General features: G+C 43.3%; 1 protein-coding gene across 1 annotated transcript in view; it reads right to left on the reverse strand.

Annotated features, from left to right (window-relative positions):
* Positions 1 to 320: 320 nt before the first annotated feature.
* The window catches only part of si:ch211-266k8.4 (USP6 N-terminal-like protein), a 137,256-nt gene continuing 110,268 nt past the window's right edge, over positions 321 to 27,308 (reverse strand). The window contains exons 11-12 of the mRNA XM_052029000.1: positions 8,906 to 9,028; positions 321 to 600 (exon numbers count right to left, since the gene is read on the reverse strand). Coding sequence (XP_051884960.1) covers positions 374 to 600; positions 8,906 to 9,028 — 350 coding nt within the window. The 3' untranslated portion in view covers positions 321 to 373. The remainder of the gene's footprint in view (positions 601 to 8,905; positions 9,029 to 27,308) is intronic.

The following is a 27,308-nucleotide window of genomic DNA, read 5'->3' on the forward strand; positions in this document are numbered from 1 at the left end:
GTTCTGCTGAGATATTCCTTTTCCCTTTCTTTGCTTTTCTGGAGATTGAGAAGCTGTGATCTGCACTGATGAGACATCATGCTCCTGGGTAAAAGGAAAGAGGACAAGAGTCCATTGAAAGGAATTTAAAACCTTTCCTTTTTATAAATCCTGACAGTGCATTTCACGAAATACCAGCAAGCCAGTCATGAAGCAAGGGGACTGTTGCTGCCATTTGAAAAAATACATTTAAAAGAGAAAGGTAGGGAAGCTTACAAACAAATAGTAAGAAAGGACACCTAATAGATGATTCAAAATTGGTCATTTCAAGAAGTTTTCTTTACTAAACTAGATGACGAAACAATTGGCCTTTCCGATGGCAAGGCTGACATGGTCACAGAGGGGTTCTCTCAGTCCTGCCTCGCCCCCGGTTCACCTTCCACAGCTCCCCTTTGTTGCAGAGGGCAGACGGTCTGCGCTTTGAGTGACCACGGGCACCTGGTGATCTGTCCCGCGACTGGCTCACCGCGGGGTCTTCCGGCAATTGGCCCAAGTCCTGCAGGTAACATCGAGCTATCTTTAGCATCTTGGTGAGTGTGTTCTTCAATGTCTCTTGTCGCCCTGATCCAGGAAAAAAAACAAACACATTTGGCACTCAGAGTAAAAATTATACTGAATTTACTCCTCAGAATCAGGCCATTTGGCCCAACTAATCCATGTTTACCCATTGTACCAGCCTCCTCCCTTTTAGCAAATCCTTCTATCCCTTCTTCTCTTGGATTATTGCTGTCCTTGGAAGATTGAGGACATTCTATATAAAACTAAATGGTATAATTTGAGTAGACCACACAGAGCAATGGATTTACACACACAAAACCTTGAAGGTGGCAGGAAAAGTTGAAAAGGTACTCCAAAAAAAGGCATACAGGACAGTTTAATGCTGGGACCAACTGGGGCCCGTAGTGTGCATCTGACTGCACACCTGACGGAGGGCTTGATATTTGAAGTGAGCCAAGTTCCAGTCCCAAAGCTTCTTTAATGGCATAGTAACTCTGAATACATAAATAGAGGAACAGAAGTACAATAAGATGGACTCTTGACCTCACAATCTACCTCATTATGACCTTGCACCTTATTGTCTGCCTGCACTGCACTTTCTCTGTAACTGTAACACTTTATTCTGCATTCTGTTGTTGTTTTCCCTTGTACTACCTCAATGCACTGGTGTGATGAAATGATCTGTATGACCGATACGCAAGACAAGTTTTTCACTGTACCTTGGTATGTGACAATAATAAACAAATTCCAATTCCAAATAAGGATGTTTACCATATTTCCTTATGACATAGAAAGAGACCATTTTGACTCATTGTCTACACCATTTTACAGAGTAATCCCAATCCCCTCCAGCTTTCTCTGTAAATTTACTCTCCTCACATTCCCATCAACTGCCCCCAGATGCTACCACTCACCAACACACCAGGGGCAATTCACAGTGGCTCGCTAACCTACTAACCTGCATGTCTGTGGGATGTGGGAGGAGGGGAGAGTGGAGATAGCAACAGAGGCTGGGAGGTGAGAGGTGGAGGTGACAAAGGGCTGCGGATGGAATCTGATGGGAGAGGAAAGGGGAGGGGAGGTAGGGAGGGCAGCTGGGAACAGTGGGGGGAGAGGGGGAAACCAGTGGGAGTGTTGTACAAGGGCGGGACAAGATAGAGATAAGGTATGAGGAGATGTTCAGTAGGTAAATTGGTTTATTATTGTCACCTGTACTGAGGTGCAGTGAAAAACTTGTCTTGCATACCGATCGTACAGATCAATTCATTACACAGTGCATTGAGGTAGTACAAGGTAGAGCAATGACAGAATGCAGAATAAAGTGTTACAGTTACAGAGAAAGTGCAGTGCAGGCAGACAATAAGGTGCAAGGTCATAATGAGGTGGATTGTGAGGTCAAGAGTCCATCTTATCGTACTAGGGACCGTTTAATAGTCTTATAACAGTGGGATAGAAGCTGTCCTTGAGTCTGGTGGTATGTGCTTTCAGGCTTTTGTAGGGACAGGCACAGTAGTGTAGCGGTTAGCGTAACGTTATGACAGCGCCAGCGACCCGGGTTCAATTCCGGCCACTGTCTGTAAGGAGTTTGTACGTTCTCCCAGTGTCTGCGTGGGTTTCCTCCGGGTGCTCCGGTTTCCTCCAACATTCCAAAGACGTACGGGTTAGGAAGTTGTGGGCGTGCTATGTTGGCGCTGGAAGCGTGGCGACACTTGCGAGCTGCCCCCAGAACACTCTACGCAATGATGTGTTTCGATGTACATGTGACTAATAAAGATATCTCATCTCATCTACTGAGATGAGAGAATCTACTGAGAGGGGGAGAAGAGAGAATGTCCAGGGCGGGTGGGGTCTTTGATTATGTTGGCTGCTTTACCGAGGCAGTGAGAAGTGCAGAGCAGATGGAAACAATGGGCCTACCAGGGCAGTCCTGTTTGTCAATCTTTGGCCCCACCATCTCACCTCCCCTGAGCCCTCCACCCAAGCTTCACTAGAAACATAGAGGGCTCATGTTTAACGTGAGAGGAGGAAGTTTAAAGGAGATTTGCAAGGCAAGTTTTTCACACAGTAGATGCCTGGAACATGTTGCCAGGGGCAGTGGTAGAAGCAAATACAACAGTAACAGTTAAGAGGCATCACCAGAGAGGGAACAAGGGATATGGATCACGTGCAGGCAGATAGGATTAGTTATATTGGCATCATGGTCGGCACAGACATGGTGGGCCGAAGGGCCTGTTCCTGTGCTGTATTGTTCTATGTTCTACGTGGTGGACTCTCAAATGCACACAGAAGTGAGCGAGCAAGCAAGTAGTTCAAGGGCGATTAATCATGGGTAATAAATGTGGCAATAAAAGGTGATTCCCAGATCTTGAAAGAAGAATAAATAAAGAAAAATTGTGACTGATTCTGGGTACCACAGTTTGGGAAGGATGGCCAGGTCTTGGAGAAAGTGCAGAGATTTACCAAATTGTCCCAGGGACAAGACGCCAGTTCTATGGAGAGGCTGAAAAACTGGGGTAGTTCTCCTGATGAGAGGGGATAATGGGGAGGTTTATTGGATGCTCACATTTTTGAATGCTTTCCAAGTGGTTTCTGGTAATGATCAATAAATGCCAGTAATACCTGTATACCAACAAAACAAAATAATTGTGCTGAACGTGGATAAGCCCTGGATAAATCAGTAAATAATAACATCAGTAAATACTCATGAACAAAGAGAGACAGGCAGAGTATTAATTACTTTTAATCCTACGTAATTTAATAATCATTTTGTTTGATGTCACCAGTGAACTATGTCACGACAGGAAAGTTCAGATGAAGGCATACCAAGCATAATTCCTGTAGAAGCACTGAATTCCAGCCTGCAATGTTCATTGTGCTGACTGTAATCTAAATGGAGGATTTGCTGGGTGATTTATTTTCTGGGGTTTAATTCCATAAAATGAACTTGTTTCTTTGTCATCATTACAGCACGGTAGCGTAGCGGTTAGTGCGACGTTATTACAGCGCCAGCGATCGGGGTTCAATTCCCATTGCTGTCTGTAAGGAGTTTGTACGTTCTCCCGTGTCTGCGCGGGATTCCTCCGGGTGCTCCGGTTTCCTCCCACATTGCAAAGACGTATGGGTAGGTTAATTTGGGTTTAAAATGGGCGGCGTGGACTCGTTGGGTCGGAAGGGCCTGTTACCATTGCTGTAAATAAAATTTAAATTTAAAATTTAAATGATTTGTCTGGTAACTGCTGCTAATATTTCAGAGGTAGAGTTTGACACTGACATGATTATTGTGACTCTGACCCAGAGGCAGTTCAGCTTGCTTTCAAACCGAATGGGCACCAGTTACTTTACTCATTCATGGGTCATGGGCAATATTTATTACCTATCTCTAACTGCCCTTAGGAAGGTAATGGTGAGCTGCCTTCTTCAAATGTTGGAATATTTCACATTCTAATATTTAATTAAGGGAAAAGCAGAACGGTTTTAGACCTTGAATTCTGAAAGAGGAAAAATATAGCAGGGATATGGTTGTGCTGTAGAGAGTGCAGAGGGAATTCACCAGGCAGTTGCCTGGATTGGAGAACTTTTGTTATGGGGAGAGATTGGACAAGCTGGGCTTGTATTCCCTGGCGTGGAGGAGGCTGAGGGCGGACCTGATAGAGGTGTCTAAGATTATGAGATGATAAATAGGATAGATAGTCAAAATCTTTTGCAACACACAAGATGCTGGAGACCCGGACAGAGTGGACGTGGAGAGGATATTTCTATCAGTAGGAGAGTCTAGGATTCGAGGGCACAGCCCCAGAATAAAGAAACGTCCCTTTAGAACTGAGATGAGGAGGAATTTCTTCAGCCAGAGGGTGGTGAATCTGTGGAATCAGTTGCCACCAAGGGCTGCGGAGGCCAAGTCACTGGGTGTATTTAAGGCAGAGATTGATAGGTTCTTGACTGGTAAGGGGGTTAAAGGTTACAGGGAGAATGGGGTTGAAAAAAATCAGCCGTGATTGAATGGTGGAGTAAACTCGATGGGCCGAATGGCCTAATTCTACTCCTGTGCCTTTATGGGAATTCAGCAGGTCAGGGAGCACCTGTAAGGGGAAATGGACAGTCAACATTTTGGATTGAGACCCTTCATCAAGACTGAAAGCTTAAGGGGAGGTAGCAGGTATAACAAGGTGAACCAGTCAAAATCTTTTTCCCATTTTACGGTTATCAAAAGCAAGAGGGCTGAGTTTAAGCGGAGAGGAAGGAGATCTGGGGGCAAGTTTTGTTTACAGAGGGAGTGGTTGATATCTGGAACGTGCTGCCAGAGGAGGTGGAATCAGACGCAATCACTACATTTAAGAGACATTTAGACACGCTCTGATAGGCAAGGCACAGAAGAACCGGGATCTAATGCAGGTAAATGGGATTTTGAGGATGGGTACCTGTTTCCAAGAGATTCAATGGACCGAAATGTCTACTTTAGAAACATAGAAAACCTACAGCACAATACAGGCCCTTCGGCCCACAAAGCTGTGCCGAATATGTCCCTACCTAAGAAGTTACTAGGCTTACCCATAGCCCTCTATTTTTCTCAGCTCCATGTACCTATCCAACAGTTTCTTAAAAGACCCTATCGTATCCGCCTCCACCACCGTTGCCGGCAGCCCATTCCACACACTCACCACTCTGAGTAAAAAACTTACCCCTGACATCTCCTCCATAGCTACTCCCCAGCACCTTAAACCTTTGTCCTCTTATGGCAACCATTTCAGCCCTGGGAAAAAGCCTCTGACTGTCCACACGATCAATGCCTCTCATCATCTTATACACCTCTATCAGGTCACCCCTCATCCTCCGTCGCTCCAAGGAGAAAAGGCCGAGTTTCCTCAACCTGTTTTCATAAGGCATGCTCCCCAATCCAGGCAGCATCCTTGTAAATCTCCTCTGCATCTTTTATATGGCTTCCACATCCTTCCTGTAGTGAGGCGAACAGAACTGAGCACAATACTCCAAGTGGGGTCTGACCAGGGACCTATATAGCTGCAACATTACCTCTCGGCTCCTAAATTCAATTCCCCGATTGATGAAGGACAATACACCATATGCCTTCTTAACCTGTGCAGCTGCTTTGAGCATCCTATGGACTCAGACCCCAAGATCCCTCTGATCCTCCACACTGCCAAGAGTCCTACCATTAATACTATATTCTGCTATGCTAAATACTCATGGAGTCACAGAGCTGTACCGTCCATCCATGCCAACTATTGTTCTTATCTACACAGGTCACATTTACCTGTATTTAGTCTGTAGCCTTTTAAACTAAGATTCTACCTGTATTGATCTAACCTCTGAGTTCAGAATACATAAATTAGTTCTGTTGGGTGGGGCAGGGAGGTTTGTTGGCTGGGGAGGGGAACTTTGGTTACAAGCCCATGTTTTGGGCACAACATCTGCTAATCTTGGACTGGGCTGGTGCAGACTCTGCTGCTCTCTCCACGCGGCCCCCAGTGCCTTCCCTTCTCATACATGTGGTCATAGAGTCAGACAGCACAGAAACAGGCCCTTCGGCCCAACTGCAGCAACTCACCAACACTCCTCAGACAGCACCTTCCAAAACCTCTACCATTTCTAAATTTGCAAATGATACCCGATTTGGTATTGGTATTGGTTTATTATTGTCACTTGTACCAAGGTACAGCGAAAAGCTTGCCTTACAAACCGATTGTACAGGTCAATTCATTACACAGTGCAGTTGCATTGAGTTAATACAGAGTGCATTGAGGTAGTACAGGTAAAAACAGTAACAGTACAGAGTAAAGTGTCACAGCTACAGAGAAAGTGCAGTGCAATAAGGTGCAAGGTCACAACAAGGTAGATTGTGAGGTCAGAGTCCATCTCATTGTATAAAGGAACCGTTCAATAGTCTTATCACAGTGGGGTAGAAGCTGTCCTTAAGTCTGGTGGTACGTGCCCTCAGGCACCTGTATCTTCTACCCGATGGAAGAGGAGAGAAGAGAGAATGTCCCGGGTGGGTGGGGTCTTTGATTATGTTGGCTGCTACACCAAAACAGCGAGAGGTAAAGACAGAGTCCAAGGAGGGGAGGCTGGTGTCTGTGATGAGCTGGACTGTGTCCACAACTCTCTGCAGTTTCTTGCGGTCCTGGACAGAGCAGTTGCCGTACCAAGCCACGATACATCCAGATAGGATGCTTTCTATGGTGCATCAGTAAAAGTTGGTGAGAGTCAAAGGGGACATGCCAAATTTCTTTAGCCTCCTGAGGAAGTAGAGGCGCTGGTGAGCTTTCTTGGCCGTGGCTTCTACATGATTTGACCAGGGCAGGCTGTTGGTGATGTTCACTCCCAGGAACTTGAAGTTCTCGACCCCCTCGACCTCAGCACCATTGACAACAAGTGACAAAGGGCATTAATAACATAGTAGAAAGGCCAAGTAGTTGTGGGGCAAATGATAGAGAAATGTGAGACAGTATATTCGGGGAGAATTAGGGAGGCCACTTTATATGAGGCTAGGTGGTGGGGCTGTGCAACAAAAATTCAGTCTACAAATATACCTGTCACTAAGAGTTGTACCACAGGTTGGCAAGGTCATAACAAGGCAAACAAAGCACTAATTCTTAGAGGGATGAAGTGAAAAGTAGGAAAGTTATGCTAAACCTATATTGAACCTAAGTTCAACCACACCTGGACCACTGTGCACTATACTGGTCACCATGTTATGAAAAGGATATAGAAGCACTTGAAGGGTGCAGAGATGTACAGGGATGATATCAGAACTGAGACGGTATAAAGCAGCAGCAAAAGATGAACTTGGTGAAGACAGCTGCAAAGTACTCAACTGGTCCCGCATCTATGCCCCTGCTTCCATGAACCGGTCTTCACTTTGGTCTCTCATTGGCCCCATCAACGGCCACACATGCCTATGCGGGATTCCCGTGTTCTCTTTAATGCTAGCTACCAATGCGTTCTCAAATTCTTCCTTTGCTCCTAGTACCTGTTCCACTTCTCCCTCTGAGCCTTCCGTATTCAGTCTGATTCTTACTTGCACTATCCATTTGGCATTTGTCAGAGGGTGGTGGGTATATGGAATGAGCTGCCAGAGGAAGTGGTAGAGGCAGGTACATAGTACAGTACAGCACAGGAACAGACCCTTCGGCTTATGATGTTGTGTTGAACTAATTAAACGCCTAACTAAACTAATCCCTTCTGCCCAGACAATGTCCACATCCCTCCATTGTCTGCACATTCATGTGCCTGTCTAAGAGCCTCTTAAATGCCTCTATCGTATCTGCCTCCACCCCACTCCTGGCAGCGCATTCCAGGCACCCACCACTCTCTGTATAAAAAAACTTGTTCCGCACAATAACAATGTTTCAAAGACATTTGGACAGGTAAATGGATAGGAAAGGGTTAGAAGGTTATGGGCTAAACGTGGGGAAATGGGACTAGCTCAAGTAGGCAACTTGGTTGGCATGGACGAGTTGGGCTGAAGGGTCTGTTTCCGTGTTGTACAACAATGACATATCCCTCCTTTCTCTGCTTCATTTTATTGTCTTTCATCATCTTGAAAATTGTGGAGTTGAATAGTACAGATATGTTTAAAAGGATCAGGTTGAACTGAGGGGTAAGTGAATAGAGGGTTATGATAATGTGCTGGGTGAGATAAGGAGAATGTGAAAGGTTTGAGTAGATCACATCCAGCAGGATTGACTCGTTGAGCTGAACACCTGTTTTGGTGCTGTATCTTCTATCCAAGATGTGACCTGCTGTCAAATTTTGTTTTATAATTGATACTGTGAAATGCTTTAGTATATTAAACGTGCTAAATAGATGGAAGTAGCTGTTGAATCTGCTCTCAACGTCTTGTCAGTAATGTATTCCAGATCATAACAACTCGCTGCATTAAAAAAATCTTTTGCCAATTAGTTTTGCGACATTTTCGCTTTTTGTTTTGAGTCTTTCTTTTCAGAGTGTGCTGCTTGGCCTTCACTGTTTGTGATTAAACAAGTTTACATACCCTCCCACTTGCCTTTGATGATTATTATAGTTTTAAACGTTGAGAGGGGGAAAGTTTAAATGCGCTGTGCCGGAAAAGTTTGTTTTTACACGGAAAGTGGTGGGTGCCTGGAACGGGCTGCCAGGGGTGGTGGTGGAGGCAGATACGATAGGCATTTAAGAGGCTTTTATACAGACACATGAATATGCAGGGAAATGCAGGGATATGGATCATGTGCAGGCAGATTAGTTTAATTCAGCATCATGTTCGGTACAGACATGGCCTGAAGAGCCTGTTCCTGTGCTGTTCTATGTTCTAAACATCAGAACAAAAAATTCTAACTCAGGTCTAATCAAGTTAATATTTAGAGAAATGTTCTACCTCTTCCTGTTGATGCACTTGACCTTGAAGATCTCTTCCCATCATCTCCCTTCGGGTTAGATGCACTTTTCCTCTCAATGTTTGTCACCTCCTGCACAGTGGATGACTGAATGGAGCATCTGCCTGTCGATTTGTCACAGAAGAATAGATATTACACAAATATCACCTGTGACTTAGTCGACAGGACTCTCTTGTCTTCGTGTCAGGAGGCTGTAGCTTCATATCCCACTCCAGTGGAACGTAGGGGTACCAAATGACTGTTGTACAGTCAAAAGCATCATCTTTCAGATTAACAGTCAAACCAAGACTCTCAGGTGAACATAAAACATCAGACGACGTGTTTTGAAGAAGAGTAGCTGAACCCTCCCCACCATATTGAGCCAATATTTATCCATTACCTAACCTCATGAGGAACAGTTTGGTCATTATCTTACTGCTGGGCTCATTGGAAGATTAAGCAGAGGACACCCGGTATCTTGCGATGGAGAGAGTGCAGAGGAGATTCAACCAGGGTGCTGCCTGGATTGGAGGATTTATGGGGAGAGATTGGATAGGCTGGGCTTTGCTTTCCCTGAAGTATTGGGGGCTGAGGTGGGACCCGATGGAGATGTATAAGATTGTGAGAGGCATGGATAGGGTAGACAGGCAAAATCTTTTTTTCATGGTTGAGGTATCGAAAACAAAAGGGCATAGGTTTAAGGTGAGAGGAAGGAGTTTTAAAGGGGAGTTGAGGGGAAAGTTTCTCATGCAGAGAGTGTTTGATATCTGGAAGATATCCACTGGCAGAGGAGACGGTGAAATCACGTACTTAGATAGACAAAGCATAAAAAGATACAGTCCTAATGTCGGCAAATGGGCTTCGTGTAGATGGGCAAAAAAGTCAGCATGGATGTAGTGGGCCGAAGGGCCCGTTTCCATGCTGTACAACTTTATAACATTCTACATGGTCACCACTGCAGAGAAAAGATATAAGATACTCATTTATTAGTACAGGAACATTTATGTTAGAGTGTATGCATTAAAACACGCATGAATATGTCACCATATATTGTAACTGAAATAAAAACAGAAAATGCTGGAAACAAGTCAGGCAGCATCTGTGGAGAGAGAAACGGAATTATAGTTTCAAGCCCTTGATCTTTCATCCCTTCCACAACTTGGCTGAAGAGTTTGCCGTCTATAACAGGTACTTTGGGAATCCACCTCGGCTAGAGTAAAAAGGGAGGGAGGGAGAGGGGGAGAGGGAGGCGGAGAGAATTGGTAAATTGGTTTACTATTGTCACACGTACTGAGGTACAGTGATAAACTTTGTTTTGCATGCCATCCATGCAGATCATTTCATTACAACAGTGCATTGAGGTAGTACAAGGGAAAACAATAACAGAATGCAGAATAAAGTGCTATAGTTACAGAGAAAGTGCAGTGCAGGCAGACAATAAGGTGCAAAGTCATAACAAGGTAGATTGTGAGGTCAAGAGTCCACCTTATCGTACTAGGGAATTGTTCAGTAGTCTGATAACAGCGGGATAGAAGCTGTCCTGGAGACTGAACAAAGGGAAAGAGGTCAAATGGGATTAGTTTAGGTGGGCACCTTGGTTGGCATGGTTGAGTTGGGCTGAAGGGCCTGTTTCTGTACTGTATTACTCTACAACTCTAAGAAAAAGAGAGAACACACAAAAATAGGCCCTTCAGCCTGTCCACACTGACCATCAAACACCATTTTTACATTAATTGTACACTAACCCATTTTATTGTCCCTAAGTGTTAGCTATTTCTCTCTCCACAGATGATGCCTGAACATTTCCAGTGTTTTCTGTTTTTATTTCAGATTTCCATATTTGCAGTACTTTTTGCCTTTTGATAAATCTGTAACTGGAGGTGGAAATGTCTGCATCCAATCTGGAGGTGTTCAGATCTGTTGATTAATTTCGAGAAGTGGTGACAGTTCAATGACAAATACACGATACCATATAAAACACAAGAGAAATTTCAGTTGAGATCTTTCTGTTCTGTTTATAAAAGTACTTTGAACAAAGAAAAACAATGGACTCCTTTCAAGCCTTCCTTTAATAAAAATATCTGGGCCAAGGGTTAAGAGGAGGAAGTGTAGAGTCAGCGAGAGTGCTCACACAGGGTAGGACATGTTTGGTACTTTAACATTGTCAACTTCCATTGAAATAAAAACTCTTTGAGTTTCAACCTGTCCAATTCAGCATGACGGTCCTTTGTACTTTCTTATCTCCGTGTCCATTGAGTGTGGGCGTGCAGACGTGTGTGTGGTGGGGTTTTGGAAGTGCAGACTAAACCACGGCAAGAACCTTGTGGTGCATTACGATACTAAAGCAGTGTTCATCTGCTCTCAATATGGGTGAGTGGCAGCGGGTGCACATTACACTAACCGCCCCACTCCGATAAAAAGCACTGCAGAGTGACTTCTGCTGTCTGAGAATTAGACATAATATGGGAAGGCATGGTGTTTTGCAAACAATCCTTGATTCAACACAATGATGAAGGGATGTTGAGACAACCGTAACCACCTCTAAATATTTCTGTGTGGCAACCCAAGCTTTAAATTTAAGTTCCCCACATAATTTATTCTCAAAATAAACTGTGCAGATCACGTCCCAGTGATGTGTTTTGACATATTAATCTTTTCCAATTAAAGAATTAATTAAACTACATATCACTAATTCATTAGATACCATAAATCCTACCCACAGAATGTGTAACAAGCTGATTTCAAGGTTATTTAAAAGACAGAAACTTCTTTTCATGTACTTACAACCAGGGTTTGGGTGATGTTGTAAGGTCTATCTCTGGGTATCCTGGGATGGAGATAGTGGACTTTGACTTTGAGACATTGCTGGCCATGTGGAGAAGGCATGTCCCCTTTGACCTTCACCAGTTTTTATCAATGCACCGTAGAAAGCATCACGGTTTGGTACAGCAACTACTCTGCCTGTGACCGCAAGAAACTGCATGGGGTTGTGGACACAGCTCAGCACATCAAGGAAACTAGCCTCCCCTCCATGGACTCTGTCTACACTTCTCGCTGTCTCAGTAAAGCAGCCAGCATAATCAAAAACCCCAACCACCCCGGACATTCTTGCTTCTCCCCCCTCCCATCGGGCAGAAGATACAAAAGTCTGAAAGCACGTACCATTCAGGCTCAAGGACAGCTTCTATCCTGCTGGTATAAGACTATTGAGTGGTCCCCTAGTACGATAAGATGGACTCTTGACCTCACAATCTAACTCATTATGGCCTTGCGCCTTATTGTCTACCTGCACTACACTTTCTCTGTAGCTGTGACACTTTATTCTGCGTTCTGTTATTGTTTTATCTTGTACTCCCTCAATGCACTGTGTGATGAATTGGTCTGTATGAACAGTAAGCAAGACAAGTTTTTCACTGTACCTCAGTACATGTGACAATAATAAACCAATTTGCCAAGGTCATCCAGGGCTGTCAAGAGACCTCTACGCTGTGTGGGACTACAGTCACGGATATGAACCCCAGACTGGACAAGGTGGGAGGTTTTACCTTCCCCAATGTGCATCATTGAACTGGTGGAGAATTTATGATTTTAGGGGGTCACTCTAACACAGAAACAAAATGTCATGAACTGAAATAAAATAGAAGTGTTGGAAACACTCAGGTCAGATTAGCAAGACAGCAGAGTTAATCTTTCAGCACAGCAATGTTTTGTCAGTGAGGTTACTGTTTAAGGTACAAGCCTGTCTAAGGTGGGTTCAGCAGTTGATCAAAGCTTCTTTAACAGAAGCTCCCAAACACATGATTTCTACTACCCAGGACAAGGGTAAGAGGGCACACGGGACATCACCACCAGCAGGTGCCCCTCCACGTCGTACACCATTCTGACTTGGGAATATATCGCCGGTCCTTCATCGTGGCTGGGTCTAAATCGTGGAACTCCCTCCCCAACAGCACCAGAGGAGACCTTCACCAAATAGCAGCTCATCATCACCATCTTGGGGTGATTAGGGATGGGGATTGACTACTGGGTTTGACAGAGATGTGTACAACACAGTAATAGACAACTAAGTAATGCACTTCCTGGGCAGTTGGTGTGGGTATGTGTTTGAGTGTGTGTGCTTGTGCATGTTCGTGTATGCATTTATGTGTGTGTGCACGTGTCCGTGTATGTGTTTGTGTGTGTATGTTTGTGTGTGTGTGTGTGTTTGCGTGTGTATGTTTGTGTGTGTGTGTGTGTGTGTCGGTGTATGTGTGAATTGAGAGATGAAACAAAGGGGGCAACTGCTATAATTCTATCGTTTACGGCTCAGTTGGTGACACTCCCTCACAGAAGGTCCACCACGGAGACAAATAAACCTGGAGTGACATGCCAGTGAAGTTGGGCTGTCTCTCAGCATCGAGGATGTCTTGGTTCCAACACTGGTCCTGTGGGTTCCGAGGTTCGAGTGGACGGGTAGTTTGTGAGCTGGTGCACTCCATCCACTGCTGATGCAGGGCTGATGTGTGCTATCAATGCATGGTCCTGAGGTTCCTAACACCGCCCTGAATGTCCCTTCTTGAGTGATCACAGCCAGAGATTCCGGAAGTCAGTGGGGATGCTGCATAGTTTTGAGCGCTCGTCTTTGATCTTTGTTTTCTATCCACTTGGTGATCTCTTCCTATGACAGAGATTGGAGTAGAGTGCCTGTTTTTGAAATTGGTGTTGGGTGAGTGATGTGGCCTGTCCAGTGGAGGTAAGTAAGTGCATTTCTGGGAGAAGACACTGATGCTGGTTCACTTATCCTTACAAGGAATTTGGAGGATTTTGCAAAGACATCACTAATGAAAACTAGCGAAGTACCAAGGAAGTCCTGGATGTGCCCTCTGAAAGATTAAACTGCCCCCTCAGAATTTAAAATATCCCACCGCACAATAGAAAAGAAGATCAGGAGATATAACCAGAGTCATAGAGTAATACAGAATGGAAACAGGCCCTTCAGCCCAACTAACCCATGCTGACCATGGTGCCCACCGAACTAGTTCCATTTGCCTGTGTTTGGCCCATCTCTCTCTAAATCTCTCCTTATCCACATACTTATCCAAATGTCTTTTAAATATTGTTATTGTACCTTCCTCAACTACTTCCTCCGACAGTTTGTTTCATATACGCACCACCCTCTGTGTGAAGAAGTTGCCCCTCAGATCCCCTTTACAATCTTTCATCTCTCACCTTAAATCTAGTTTTTAGTTCCCCTTCCCTGGGAAAAAGACTGTGTGTGTTCACTCTGTCTATACCCTTCATCATTTTACACACCACTATAAGGTCACTCCTCAATCTCCTATGTTCCAAGGAACTGCGCCTTGAAAAGATTTTCTGGTTATTCTCATTTGCTATTTGTAAATCAGCAGCTATATTTGTCATATCAAACCCTTGAAAAAGATCTTCACTGGCTGCACAGCACTTTTTGACTTCCTCAGGCTGTGAAAGGAGCTGTATAAATGAAAGCTGTTCGCCTTCCTCTCTGAGTTTCCCCACAAGTCCAATGAGAGAGCAGACTCAGGAGAACCACACAGCTCCCAGCTAATTTGAAATATTAGAGCATCAGGAGAATGATACAGCATTGTGTTCTAGCTAAACAATAACATAACATGTTCCTGATTACAACAAATGTAATTACCTTGGTGAAATATTATATTCTCTCAGCGTATTAACCACAGAGTTTTAAAAGGGGGCTTTCTCATTTTTCCTTGAACAAGTCATGGTATCTAGCCAGCACTGAGAATGGATGCTGTTTGAATATGCTTCTATTACTACCTTGCCTTACAGTGAATGGCTTACAGCCAAGTCTATTCATCAAAAGCACATCAAACGCAGGGAGCTGTAGTCTCATCAAACACTTACTTTTAAGTTCCTTGGAGGAATATGTATAGTTATTTTCATGTCTGAACCACAATTACTTTTAATCACAATTACCACACCTGAGAAAGTGATAGAGGCAGAAACTCTTTTGACATTTAAAAAATACCTGGATAAGTACTAGATGAGTTGTAATAAAAATAGAATTTGATATAAATATACAGACAATGTCAAATTATCCAACTGTAGGTGACTCACTCTTTTTATCTATATCAGAACTGGCCATTTCTGTCTGCCTTCATTTTGGGTCAGTATTTTTTTTCTATGAATATAATCTGGTTTGCTGAACATGTGACAGAGCCCTGTTATTAACAATGTGATGTCCTTCTAACTGCTAGATTAACTCAGTTGGTCTCACCCTATCACAGATATCCCCCTTCCTTCCATCCATCCCTTCTACACAATCTCTGCAACTGAAAACTAACTTGTTTTCTCTCGATCCCGGTTCTGACAGTGTCTTGGAACTGATACGTTAACTGTTTCTCTTTTCACAGATGCTGCCTGACCTGCTGGGTGTTTCCAACATTTTCCGTTTTTATTTCAGATTTCCAGCACCTGCAGTTTTTTTAGGTTTTCACTCAATGTGGTGCAACAAGACCAAAGACCGATGTAGTGGGATTAGTTCAGTTGGCTCATTTTTGGCTGGCATGAACTTCAAGGACTAACTGGCCTTTTTTTGTGCCTTAAACTCATATAAATGTAATTGTTATAAATGTATTTCAATTAGTTTTGTACTTTGAAGAGCATTGGTGGAGAATTTACCTCTCTGGTGTACATAACAGATCCCATGGTACTGTATTAAAGAAGAATTGGGGAGTACTTCTAGTTTCCTGAGTCCATGCTGATCATCAAGCACCCAGTTACACTAATTCCACACTAATCCAATTTTATTTATCTACATTCTCATCAACGCCTAGATTTGACCACTCACCTACACGAGGCGCGATTTACAGTGTCCAATTAACCTACAAACCCTCATGCTTTTGGGATGTGAGAGGAAACTGGAGCACCCAGGGGAACTTCATGAGGAGTCTGAGAAGATTTAGTAACCCTCTTGGAGAGGGTTCAGAGAAGATATATGAGGATGATTCCCGGAATGAAAGGGCTGACATACGAGGAGCGTTTGTCGGCTCTTGGACTATATTCATTGGAGTACAGAAGAATGAGAGGGGACCTCATAGAAACATTACGAATGTTGAAAGGACTGGACAGAGTAGATGTTGCTAAGTTGTTTCCCATGGTGGGTGAGTCCAGGACAAGAGGGCACAGTCTTAGAATTAAAGGATACCCATATAGAACAGAGTTGCGGAGAAATTTCTTTAGCCAGAGAGTCGTGGATTTATGGAATTCGTTGCCAAGTACAGCTGTGGAGGCCTGAACATTGGAGGTGGTTAAGGCGGAGACTGATGTATCTGTTACGGACTCAGTGAAAGTCCCTTTAAGATAGAGAGTGTGTGTGTATGTGTGTGTGGGGCGTGCTTACGTCAATAGAAGATAAAGGACGTAATGACGTTGTTGAAGAAGTCAGAAGAAGAAGAAGGAGAGAGAGAGAAGGGAGAGAGAGAGAAGGGAGAGAGACACCAGCCTGCTTGTTTTCTCTATCGTTGGATGAGAAACAATAACTGTGTTTGCCACTGAAATCCATGTATGGAAGTTGGAAGTAATCCGGTGGAGTTCACTTTGTTGCTGACCTGTAGAAGGAAACAGGTATTTGTGTGTGGACGACCACGATTCGGATGCTTTTCGGGGTGAGGAAGTCACTACCGAGTAAACACTGAAGTGTCGTTTGGGTTCCATCGAGGAACATTTGGATTTCGTATGTACTCTCTCTATGTTTTTCTACATCTACATCTTATCTTCAGACAACGGTGGTTGTTGAAGAAGCCCTTGCTCATGTTTCACCTTATGGCTTGCGGAACTGAACTTTAAGAACCATTCCTGAACTTGGAGTTTGGGACTTTGCCACACACACACACAAAAAGAGTTTAGTTTTTGGGGTTAACGTTCAAAGTTTAACATTTTTGAATTCTAACATACTAACAATTTTACTTTTATTTTACGTATTATCATAAGTAGTGATTAATAAAATAGTTTTTAACACTGAATCATGCTCAGTGTGTTTCTTTTGTTGCTGGTTCGTGACATATCTAATTAGTCAGGGTATCAAGGGATATGGGGAAAAGGCCGGGAATTGGGGTTAGATGGGAGAATAGTTTAGCTCATGGTGAAGTGGCGGAGCAGACCCGATGGGCCGTATGGCCTACTTCTGCTCCTTTGTCTTGTGATATCACCAAAGACTCTTGCAAATTTCAACAGATGTACGGTGGAGAGCATTCTGACTGGTTACAGCACCGCTTGGTATGGAGGCTCCAATACGCGGCATCAAAAGAGGCTGCAGAGGGTTGTAGACCCATGAACCCAACCTCGTTATTCCTCTTTTGCACTATTAAGTTATTTTTGTAACTCACAGTAATTTCTTATGTCTTGCACTGTACTGCTGCTGCAAAGCAACAAATTTCACGACATGTGTCAGTGATAATAAACCTGATTCTGATTCCCACGCGGTCACAGGGAGAACATGCAAACTCCACACGGACAGCACTGGAGGTAAGGATCAAACTGGGATCACTGAAGCTGTGAAGCAGAGACTGAACTAGCTGCAACACTGTGCTGTCTGCTTGATTGCCTTTTGTGGGAGTTTGCTGTGTGTAAACTGGCTGCAGTGTTTCCCTGGATGACAACACTTGATCAACGTCAAAATATTTCAATATCTTTGATAGGTGCCTGGGCATCCTGTGTCAGTGAAAGTCAGTGTCAAAATGCAAGTCTTTCCTAGTGACGTACAAGATGCTTGGCTGAAAATATTTCAATGGAAAAATAAGAGTTTCTTAATAATAAATATCAAAGTTAAGTATTATCTTACCAGCCAGAAAGTGAACAATGGCTGTGATAATTCACCATTAGAGCCTTTTAAACAATTGCAAGCTTTTCCTGATTCTTTTATAATACAGAAGAAACACTAGTCTGGGTACCTACAGGAGACACTGTGCTACAAATTGGCCTGCAGGACATTATCACAACTTTCTTTGGACATTTGATAAAGAGGATAGGTTGCTGTGAGCCCAACTCACCATTATTCCTGTTCATTGGGCTTTCTACCATTCCCCATGCTACCTGAAGGAAAGCAGTCAGAAGGAGATAAGGTTTCAAATTCATTACCAGGACCTGGGGGAGTAGGATCATGGTTGCAAAGTTTGCCACATTACAGAGTATTAAAAGTGAGAACGAAGAAACAAAGCAGATCTTTAACTGATAAAGAATAAAAATTCAACATTGAGTACATGAATGCTTTACTTTCATATTTTCTTACTATAAAATTTGGACAAGTTAAGCACCTTATAAGTGAAAGAGGCTGTCATCAAACCTGCATTCAATATTGGTTATAGGCTCTGTATGACACAGATATACTGTACAAGGCTACCAGTGTATGCTGTCACTGGTAGCAGTCTCATTCCCCTAGCCAGAGGCTTGTGAGTTTGAGCCCATACAGGGATCTTAACACAAAAAACTATCCTGACTCTTCTACAGGCAACACATTTTCCTATTGCACTGTTCGGAATTACTGGTATTCCATTCCTGTTTCACAATGCGATTAAAACCCTAATTAACTCACCACCTTTTTTATAATTGCACAATGAACTGCCATTATTTTTTAAATTGTTTGAAAGCCTTAATTACAGTGCTGTAATGTTAAATAATATTATGTTATTAAAAATTAACTTCAATAACTAGAACTGTAACAAACAGATTCTGGTCAGTCCTGTATCTTTCTAGGTATGAGGAACCTCAGGGCAAGATCTACTTTTTGGATGGATGTAAAATACCCTAAGCTCTCGTTTTTTTTAAAGAATGGGGGATTTTTCCCAAATTTCATCTGCTATTCAATAGGATCTTGGCTGATCTTTTACCTCAGTTCCAATATAATATATTAACCCAATATTCTCGATTCCCATAATATTTAAAAATCTATTGAATATGCTCAGTGACTGAACCTCAACACCTACTTGAGCACAAAATTCCAATCATTTGCTACCTTCTTTCAGTTCCATTGAGCAGAAGGTACAGAAGCTTGAGAACACATACTGTCAGGCTCAAGGACAACTTCTACCCCATTGTTATATGACTCCTGAATGGACCCCGTACGTTATATGACTCTTGAATGGACCTCCTCTACGATAAAGATGAACTCCTGATCTCCCAATCTACCTCGTCTTGGCCCTTGCGCCTTATTGTCTGCCTGCACTGCACTTTCTCTGTAACTGTAACACTATATTCTACATTCTGTTATTGTTTTCCCTTGTACTACCTCAATGCACTGACGTTTGGAATGATCTGTCTGGATGGCACACAAACAAAAGATTTTGACTGTATCTCAGTACATGTGACAATAATAAACCAATTACCAATTTTTCCTGAATGACCATCCATCATTTAAGACAGTGAGTCTTGGTTCTATGGTTCTAGTTACCTCAGTCAGGGGAAATACTATCCCTGCATCTACCCTGTCAAGTCCTGTATGTTTCGAAGAGATTACATTTCATTCTTCTAAACATTAGAATATAGGCCCTCTCTGTTTAATCTCTTCCTGATAGGACAACACCCCCATCTCAGGAATCAATCTAGAAAAGCCTTGTTGCATTTCCTCTATTGCAACTTCCTTAGACAGGGAGTCCAGACTTGTACTTAATATTCTAGGTGCCATCTCACCAGGGCCCTGTATGATTTCAGTAAGATATCTCTCCTCCTGTACAGGGACAGGCACAGTAGTGTAGCAGTTAGCGTAACTGCCAGCAACCCAGATTCAATTCCAGCCACTGTCTGTAAGGACTTTGCATGTTCTCTCTGTGTCTGCGTGGGTTTCGTCTGGGTGCTCCGGTTTTCTCCCACATTCCAAAGACGTACGGGTTAGGAAGTTGTGGGCATGCTATGTTGGTGCCAGAAGCGTGGTGACACTTGTGGGCTGCCCCCAGAACACTCTACGCAAAAGATGCATTTACTGTGTGTTTCGATGTACATGTGACTAATAGACATAGAACATAGAACAGTACAGCACAGAACAGGCCCTTCGGCCCTAATGTTGTGCCGACATAGCTAATCCCTCCTACCTGCAGAATGTCCATATCCCTCCATTTTCCTCTCATTCATGTGCCCTTCCAAGCCCCTCTTAAAAGCCCCCAATGAATGTGCCTCCACCACCCTATCAGGCAACACATTCCAGGCATCCACCACTCTCTCAGTAAAAAACATACTCCTCGCGTCTGTTCTGAACCTACCCCCTCTCACCTTAAATGCATGCCCTCTGGTACTGGATCGCTCAATCATGGGAAAAAGATATTTCTTGTCCACCCCATCTATGCCCCTTATGATTTTATACACTTCCAACAGATCACCCCTCAGCCTCCGCCGCTCCAGAGAAAAGAGTCCAAGTTTGTCCAGCCTCTCCTGATAGCACATGCCCTCTAATCCAGGCAGCATCCCAGTAAACCTCCTCTGCACTCTATCTAAAGCCTCGACATCCTTTCTGTAGTGAGGTGACCAGAATTGCACACAATACTCTAAATGCAGCCTAACCAGAGTTCTATAGAGATGCATCGTAACTTCTTGACTCAATACCCCGATTAATAAAGGCAAGCATTCCATAAGCCTTCTTAACCACCCTGTCTACTTGTGTAACCACTTTCAATGAGCCATGGACTTGCACCCCAAGGTCTCTCTGCTCTTCAACACCGTTAAGGGTCTTACCCTGAAGAGTGTACTGCCTCTTGACATTAGTCCTACCAAGGTGCAACACCTCACATTTATCCGGGTTAAACTCCATCTGCCATTTCTCTGCCCACATCTGCAGCTGATCTATATCACACTGTTTCTGTCGCCAGTCTTCTACACTATTCACAGCTCCACCAATCTTGGTATCGTCTGCAAACTTACTAACCCACCCATCAACATACTCATCCAGGTCATTTATGTACATCACAAACAGCAGAGGTCCCAGCACAGATCCCTGCGGAACACCACTACTCACAGGCCTACAGCCTGATTAAGTCCCATCAACCACCACCCTCTGTCTTCTATGGGCAAGCCAGTTCTGGATCCACACAGCCAATTCCCCACTGACCCCATGCACCCGAACTTTCTTGATTAACCTATTATGTCGGATTATAAAGAAATCTCTCTAACCTCTCTCTCTACATAAATCCTCTTGCAATAAGGCCAACATACCACTTGGTTTCTTAATTGCTTGCTCCACCTGCATGTTAGCTTTCAGCAATTGGTGTACAGGCATACCTGTGCCCCTCTGAACATCAACACGTTTCAATTTCTCACTATTTAAAAATACACTGCTTTTCTATTTTTTCTCTACCAAAGTAAAAGAGGTCATATTTCTCCACATTATGTTCCATCTGCCATGCCTTTGCCTGTTTATTATTTCCTTTACACAATTCAAGCCGCTACTTGATCTCATTTTATCAGAAAATTTGGATATATTACACTTGATCTCCCTGTCCAAATTACCGGCATAGACAGGAACCAGCTGGGGCCCTGACATCAATCCCTGTAGCACTCTGCCGATTAAACTCTCCCAACAAGAACATGACCCGTTTATTTGTGCTGTTTTCTGTTCATTAACCAATGCATGCCAAGATATCACTCCCAATCCCACATACTCTCGTTTTCTTTAATAGCGTTCATGAATATTAAATTAGTAAATTAAATTAAATTGGTTTACTATTGTCACATGTACCAAGGTATAATGAAAAACTTGTCCCTGCATACCATCCATACAGGCCAATTCATTACACAGTGCATTGAGGTAAAACAATAACAGAATGCAGAATAAAGTGTTACAGTTACAGAGAAAGTGCAGTGCAGGCAGACCATAAGGTGCAAGGTCATAACGAGATAAATTTTGAGGTCAAGAGTCCATCTTATCGTACTAGGGCTGGTGTAGAGGCAGAGGTGAGCTACAGGGACCACTGTTCTAGGGTTCACTATACCATGAAGAAAGCTACTGGAGTGCTGTCAAACAGCGGTTCCCAACACATTGGCCCTATCAATTGCAGTGACTGCCAAAGTTGCAGATGGTGTTTCTGAAGGAGCTGTGGCTCAAAAGAGGATAGTCCACCCAACCCTAAGCCGGTAGCTGATAACAGCAGGATAAAAGCTGTCCTTGAGCCTGGTGGTACGTGCTTTCAGGCTTTTATATCTTCTGCCCGATGGGAGAGGGGAATATGAAGGGGATGGAGAGATATGGATGATACAGAGGAAGAGGACATTTAGTATAAATTGGCATCAGGATCAGCACAACATTGTGGGCCGAATGGTCTGTCCAGTGCTGTACTGTTCTAAGTTCAGCCTCTTGTGTGGCACCTTATCAAAGGCCTTCTGAAAGTCAAAATACTCCATATCCACTGGTGACTCAAGAGGTTCTGCAGATGCTAGAATCTGGAGCAACACACACAAAATGCTGAAGGGTGTCAGCCTGAAACGTCCACTGTTTATTTCCCTCCATAGATGCTGCCTGACCTGCTGAGTTCCTCCAGCACTTTGTGTGTTTTGCACCATATCCACTGGCTCCCCCTTATCCATTCAGTGAGCTACAATCTCAAAACCTCTAACAGATTTAACAAACATCACCTCCCATTCATAATTCCATGTTAATTCTGCCCAGTCCTACTCTTATTTTCTAAGCACCCTGTTACTGTTTGCTTAGTAATAGACCCTATCAATTTTCCTTTTGTTGATGTCAGGCTAACTGGTCTGTTATTCTTCATGTACTCTCTCCCTCAGTTCTTAAATAGTGGTGTCACATTTGCTACAATCCAGTCTGTTGGAACGATTCTAGAATTTATGGAATTTCAATTCCATAAATTTCTCCGATATTTTGTTTGATTAATTCTAATTTTCTTAAACTCCTCATTCTCCCTAACCCTGTTTTCTTCTATTTTGGGGAGATTTTTTTACTCTTCATTTGAGACATACACAACATACTTGTTTAATTTCTGTGCCATTTACATATTCCCCAATATAATTTCTCACTTCTCATTCTGTATGACACATAAAAGACATTTGGATAGGTACATGGATTGGAAAGTTGTGTCTACATTTCTTGCTGCCTCGGTAAAGCAGCCAACATAATTAAAGACCCCACCCACTCTAGACATTCTCTCTTCTCCCCCCTCCCATCGAGCAGAAGATACAGAAGCCTGAAAGCATGTACCTCCAGGCTCAAGGACAGTTTCTATCCTGCTGTTATAAGATTATTGAACGGTCCCCTTGTACGAAAAGATAGACTCTTGATCACAATCTACCTCGTTATGTATGGCCTTGCACTTTTTGTCTACCTGTACTGCACTTTCTCTGTAACTGTAACACTTTATTCTGCATTCTGTTATTGTTTCTGCTTGTATTACCTCAATTTATTGTGTAATGAATTGATCTGTATGGATGGTATGCAAGACAAGTTTTTCATTGTACCTCAGTACGTGAGAATAATAAACCAATTTACCAGAGGGATATGGGCCAAATGCAGGCAAGTGAGACTAGCTCAGTTAGGCAACTTGGTCAGTATGGACGAGTTGGGCCGACGAGCCTGTTTTTGTGCTCTATAGCTCTACAACTCTAAGAGACACGGGTTAACTTTTGCTTTCTACATAGCTATAGAAGATCATGCTGTCTGTTTTCATGTTCCTCACTCGATTACTCATGTTCTGTTCCTCATCATTCCTTGGGACTCCTTTGCTGAATTCACCAACAAAGATCCCCAGGAGGTACAGAAGCCTGAAGTCCCACACCATCAGTTTCAAGAACAGCGACTTCCCTTCAACTATTCGGTTCTTGAACCATCTAGCACAACCCTAATTACTACAGTTTAGCAACACGGTGACCACTTTCATCACTTTGCGCTAAAATGGACCTTTAGAACATAGAACAGTACAGCACAGTACGGGTCCTTTGGCCTACGATGTTGTGCCGAACTACATGAACACCTCCTTCATGATCAATCTAACCCTTCCCTCCTACACAGCCCATAACCCTCTATTTTTCTTACATCCATGTGCCTATCGAAGAGCCTTTTAAATGTCCCTATTGTATCAGCCTCTACCACCACCCCCGGCAGTGCGTTCCAGGCACTCACCACTCTCTGTGTAAAGAACCTACCTCTGACATCTCCCCTGAACATTCCTCCTCTGACCTTAAACAAATGTCCCCTCTGGTATTGGCCATTGCAGCCCTGGGGAAAAGCTGCTGGCTGTCCACTCTATCTATGCCCCTCATAATCTTATACACCTCTATCAAGTTGCCTCTTATCCTCTGTTGCTCCAAAGAGAAAAGCCCTAACTCACTCAACGTTTCTGTAATCCAGGCAGCATCCTGGTAAATCCCCTCTGCACCCTCTCTAAAGCTTCCACATCCTTCCTATAATGAAGTGGCCAGAACGGAACACAATACTCCAAGTGTGGTCTAACCAGAGTAGACTCTTAAGATCCTGCCTAATACCGTTGTAATTAGCCCTCTCCCAATTAAAAACTTTCCCATATCCTCTGCTCCTATCCCCTTCCATGGCTATGCGAAAGGTCGGGGAGTTATGGTCACTATTTCTAAAATGCTTGCCACTGAGACGTCTGTCACCTGACGAGGTTCATTGCCTTGTACTAGATCCAGTATGGCCTCCCCTCTAGTCGGCCTGTCCACATACTGTGTCAGGAATCCTTCCTGGTTATACCTAACAAATTCTGCCCCACCTAAATCTTTTGCACTAAGGAGATGCCCATCAACATTAGGGAAGTTGAAGTCTCCCATGACAACCCTGTTATTTTTGCACCTGTCCAAAATCTGCCTACTTATCTGTTCCTCAGTGTCCTGGTGGCTACTGGGGGGGCCTATAGAATACTCCAAGCAGAGTGATCGCTCCCCTCCTGTTTCTAACTTCCACCCACACTGACTCAGTAGACGATCCCTCCACGATGTTCTCCCTTTCTGCAGCTGTAATACTATCCCTGATTAGCAATGCCACTCCCCCACCTCTTTTACCTCGCTCCCTATCCCTTTTGAAACATTAAAACCCCAGAACATTTGTTCTAATTGTGTTCTTTCTTGTAAAAATTGTGTATAATTTATGTTTTTCTTGCTTATCTGATGCTATGTGCATGTGATGCTGCTGCAAGTAAGTTTTTCATTGCACCTGTGCGCACATGGACTTGTGCGGATGACAATAAACTTTGACTTTGAATTCTGAAATTATCCCAAATCTCAGGCAATCTTATGAGCCATTTCCTTTGATCTACTATTTTTAACCTCTTTTTAGCCATAATTGGGTTTTTGTGCCTTAAGGGTGACTATATATTTTTCCTCAAGTATGGATTAATTCTTTAAGTGGATTGTGCATGTCAACTGTCATGCCTTTTAATGTAATTTCCCAATCTACCATCATGTCTCATACCTTCAAAGTTTGCTTGCTTAGATTTAAGACATTCATTTCAGATTGAACTAAATAATTTTCAATCTTTATATAAAATTTTATCATATCATGATTATTCCTTCTTAAGGCATTTTGACGACAAGATTAATTATTTCTCATTGCACAACATTAAATCTAAGCTGACTGTCCCTAAATCGTGTATGTTCAACATGAATCATCTTTGATTATCTGTAAGGAGGGGTTGGACAAACTTGGATTGTTTTCTCTGGAGTGCCAGTGGTTGAGCAGAGACTTGACAGAAGTTTATAAAATTATGAGAGGTATAGGTAGGGTAGACAGTCATTTTCTCAGGTGAAATACGAAGGCACATCTTTAAGGTGAGAGGGGAAAGTTTAAAGGAGGTTTATGAGGCAGGTTTTGTTTACACAGAGAGTGGTAGGTGCCTGGAACACGCTGCCAAGGAAAGTAGTGGAAGTAGGTATGATGGTAACACTTAAGAGGCATTTAAACAAGTACATGAACAGGTAGGAAATGGAAGCATATGGACCACATGCAGGCCTATAGAATTAGTTAAAACTGGCAGAGTCGGCACACACATCGTGGGCCAAAGGGCCTTTTCCTGTCCTGTACTGCTTTATGTTCTATGGCTAACTTCCTGACCAACAGCTGTCTCTTGACTAATATCTCTGAAACATTTCATTGCTATTTGTCGGAGCTTGTTGTGTATAAATTGGCTGCAGCATTTCCTTTGATAACACGGTTCCTGCACTTCCAAGATAATTCAATGTCTTTGAAGTGTGCCTGAACATCTTGTGGCAAGAAAAGTCACTGTTAAAATGTCAATTCTTTCTTGGTGGCAATGTGGTGAGGGAGTGCTGCACTGTTAGGGCTGCTGCCTTTAGAGTGAAACTTTAAACTGCCTGGGTGGGCATAGAAGAGCTAACAGGAACTTTTGAAGAGCAGGAGAATTTTCCCATTGTCCTGGCCATTATTCATGCCTTAACCAAAATTAGTCAGTCAAATTTATTGTCAGATGCACAAGTGCATGTGTGCACAGCTGCAAGGAAAAACTCACTTGCAGCAGCATCACAGGCACATGGCATCAAGTGTCATTTCTGTATTAAATCAGGGATTCATTCTGTCAGCTGTTTTGAACCCAACTTGTATACAGAAGCATTGAAACATCTGAGAAATGCATCCAACCCTTTATGAAATTTGGCTGTGATTTAGAAGTATCAAAATATCATGAAAATGCAGAATCACACTTTAAAAATACAGCAAAAATTTCAGAATTTTGACCAGTTAATGGAAATCTACAAAAAAGTAAATTTTATCTGTTGATATGTAATTCCTCAGATTATAACAAAAAGTAACATACCATTATCATTAACTTTATCACATTATAATTAGCTCTGTCAAGTGATTATAAATAATAGTTGTTAATCATGCAATTATAAAATCTTGAGTTAATTGCAGCTTGAATCACAATGTAAGACTAATGGAATGCGATTATATTGAATTGTGGAAAAAGAAAATGATTTTTCATTGAGGGTGATTGAGGGATGAATGCTGAGGGAGAGAGAGTGCCGGGGTAGAGAGAGCAGGGAAGAGTGGAGACAGGGGTGGAGAGGTAAGGACTGGGGAGGAATGCGAGACAGAGGCACGGGTAGGATGGGAGAGAGGTGATAATGGGGAAGGCAGAGGGAGGTGCAGTGGGGTCAGAGAGTGTGATAGTGTGAACAACAGTGGGGGTGAGTGGGTGGCAGAGGAAGAGGCAGTTGGATGGATAGGGAGTGGGGGGGAATAAAAGGATGGGGTGGGGGACAGAAGGAAGGAGAGTTGGGGGTGGGAAGGTAGGAGAGGGATGGAAGGAAGGGAGTTGAGGGAAAGGGAAGTGGTGTTGGGCAGCAGAGAGGGTGGAGGAATAGAGGACAGTGTGGGGAAGGGGGGAGCGAGATGGACAAGGAGAGTGGAGGGGCAGAGGGTAAGGGGACTGTACAGTGAGGGGAAGTGGAGAGTAGTAGTGGAAG

Source organism: Pristis pectinata, chromosome 14 (assembly GCF_009764475.1).
Source record: "Pristis pectinata isolate sPriPec2 chromosome 14, sPriPec2.1.pri, whole genome shotgun sequence".
Lineage (NCBI taxonomy): Eukaryota > Metazoa > Chordata > Chondrichthyes > Rhinopristiformes > Pristidae > Pristis > Pristis pectinata.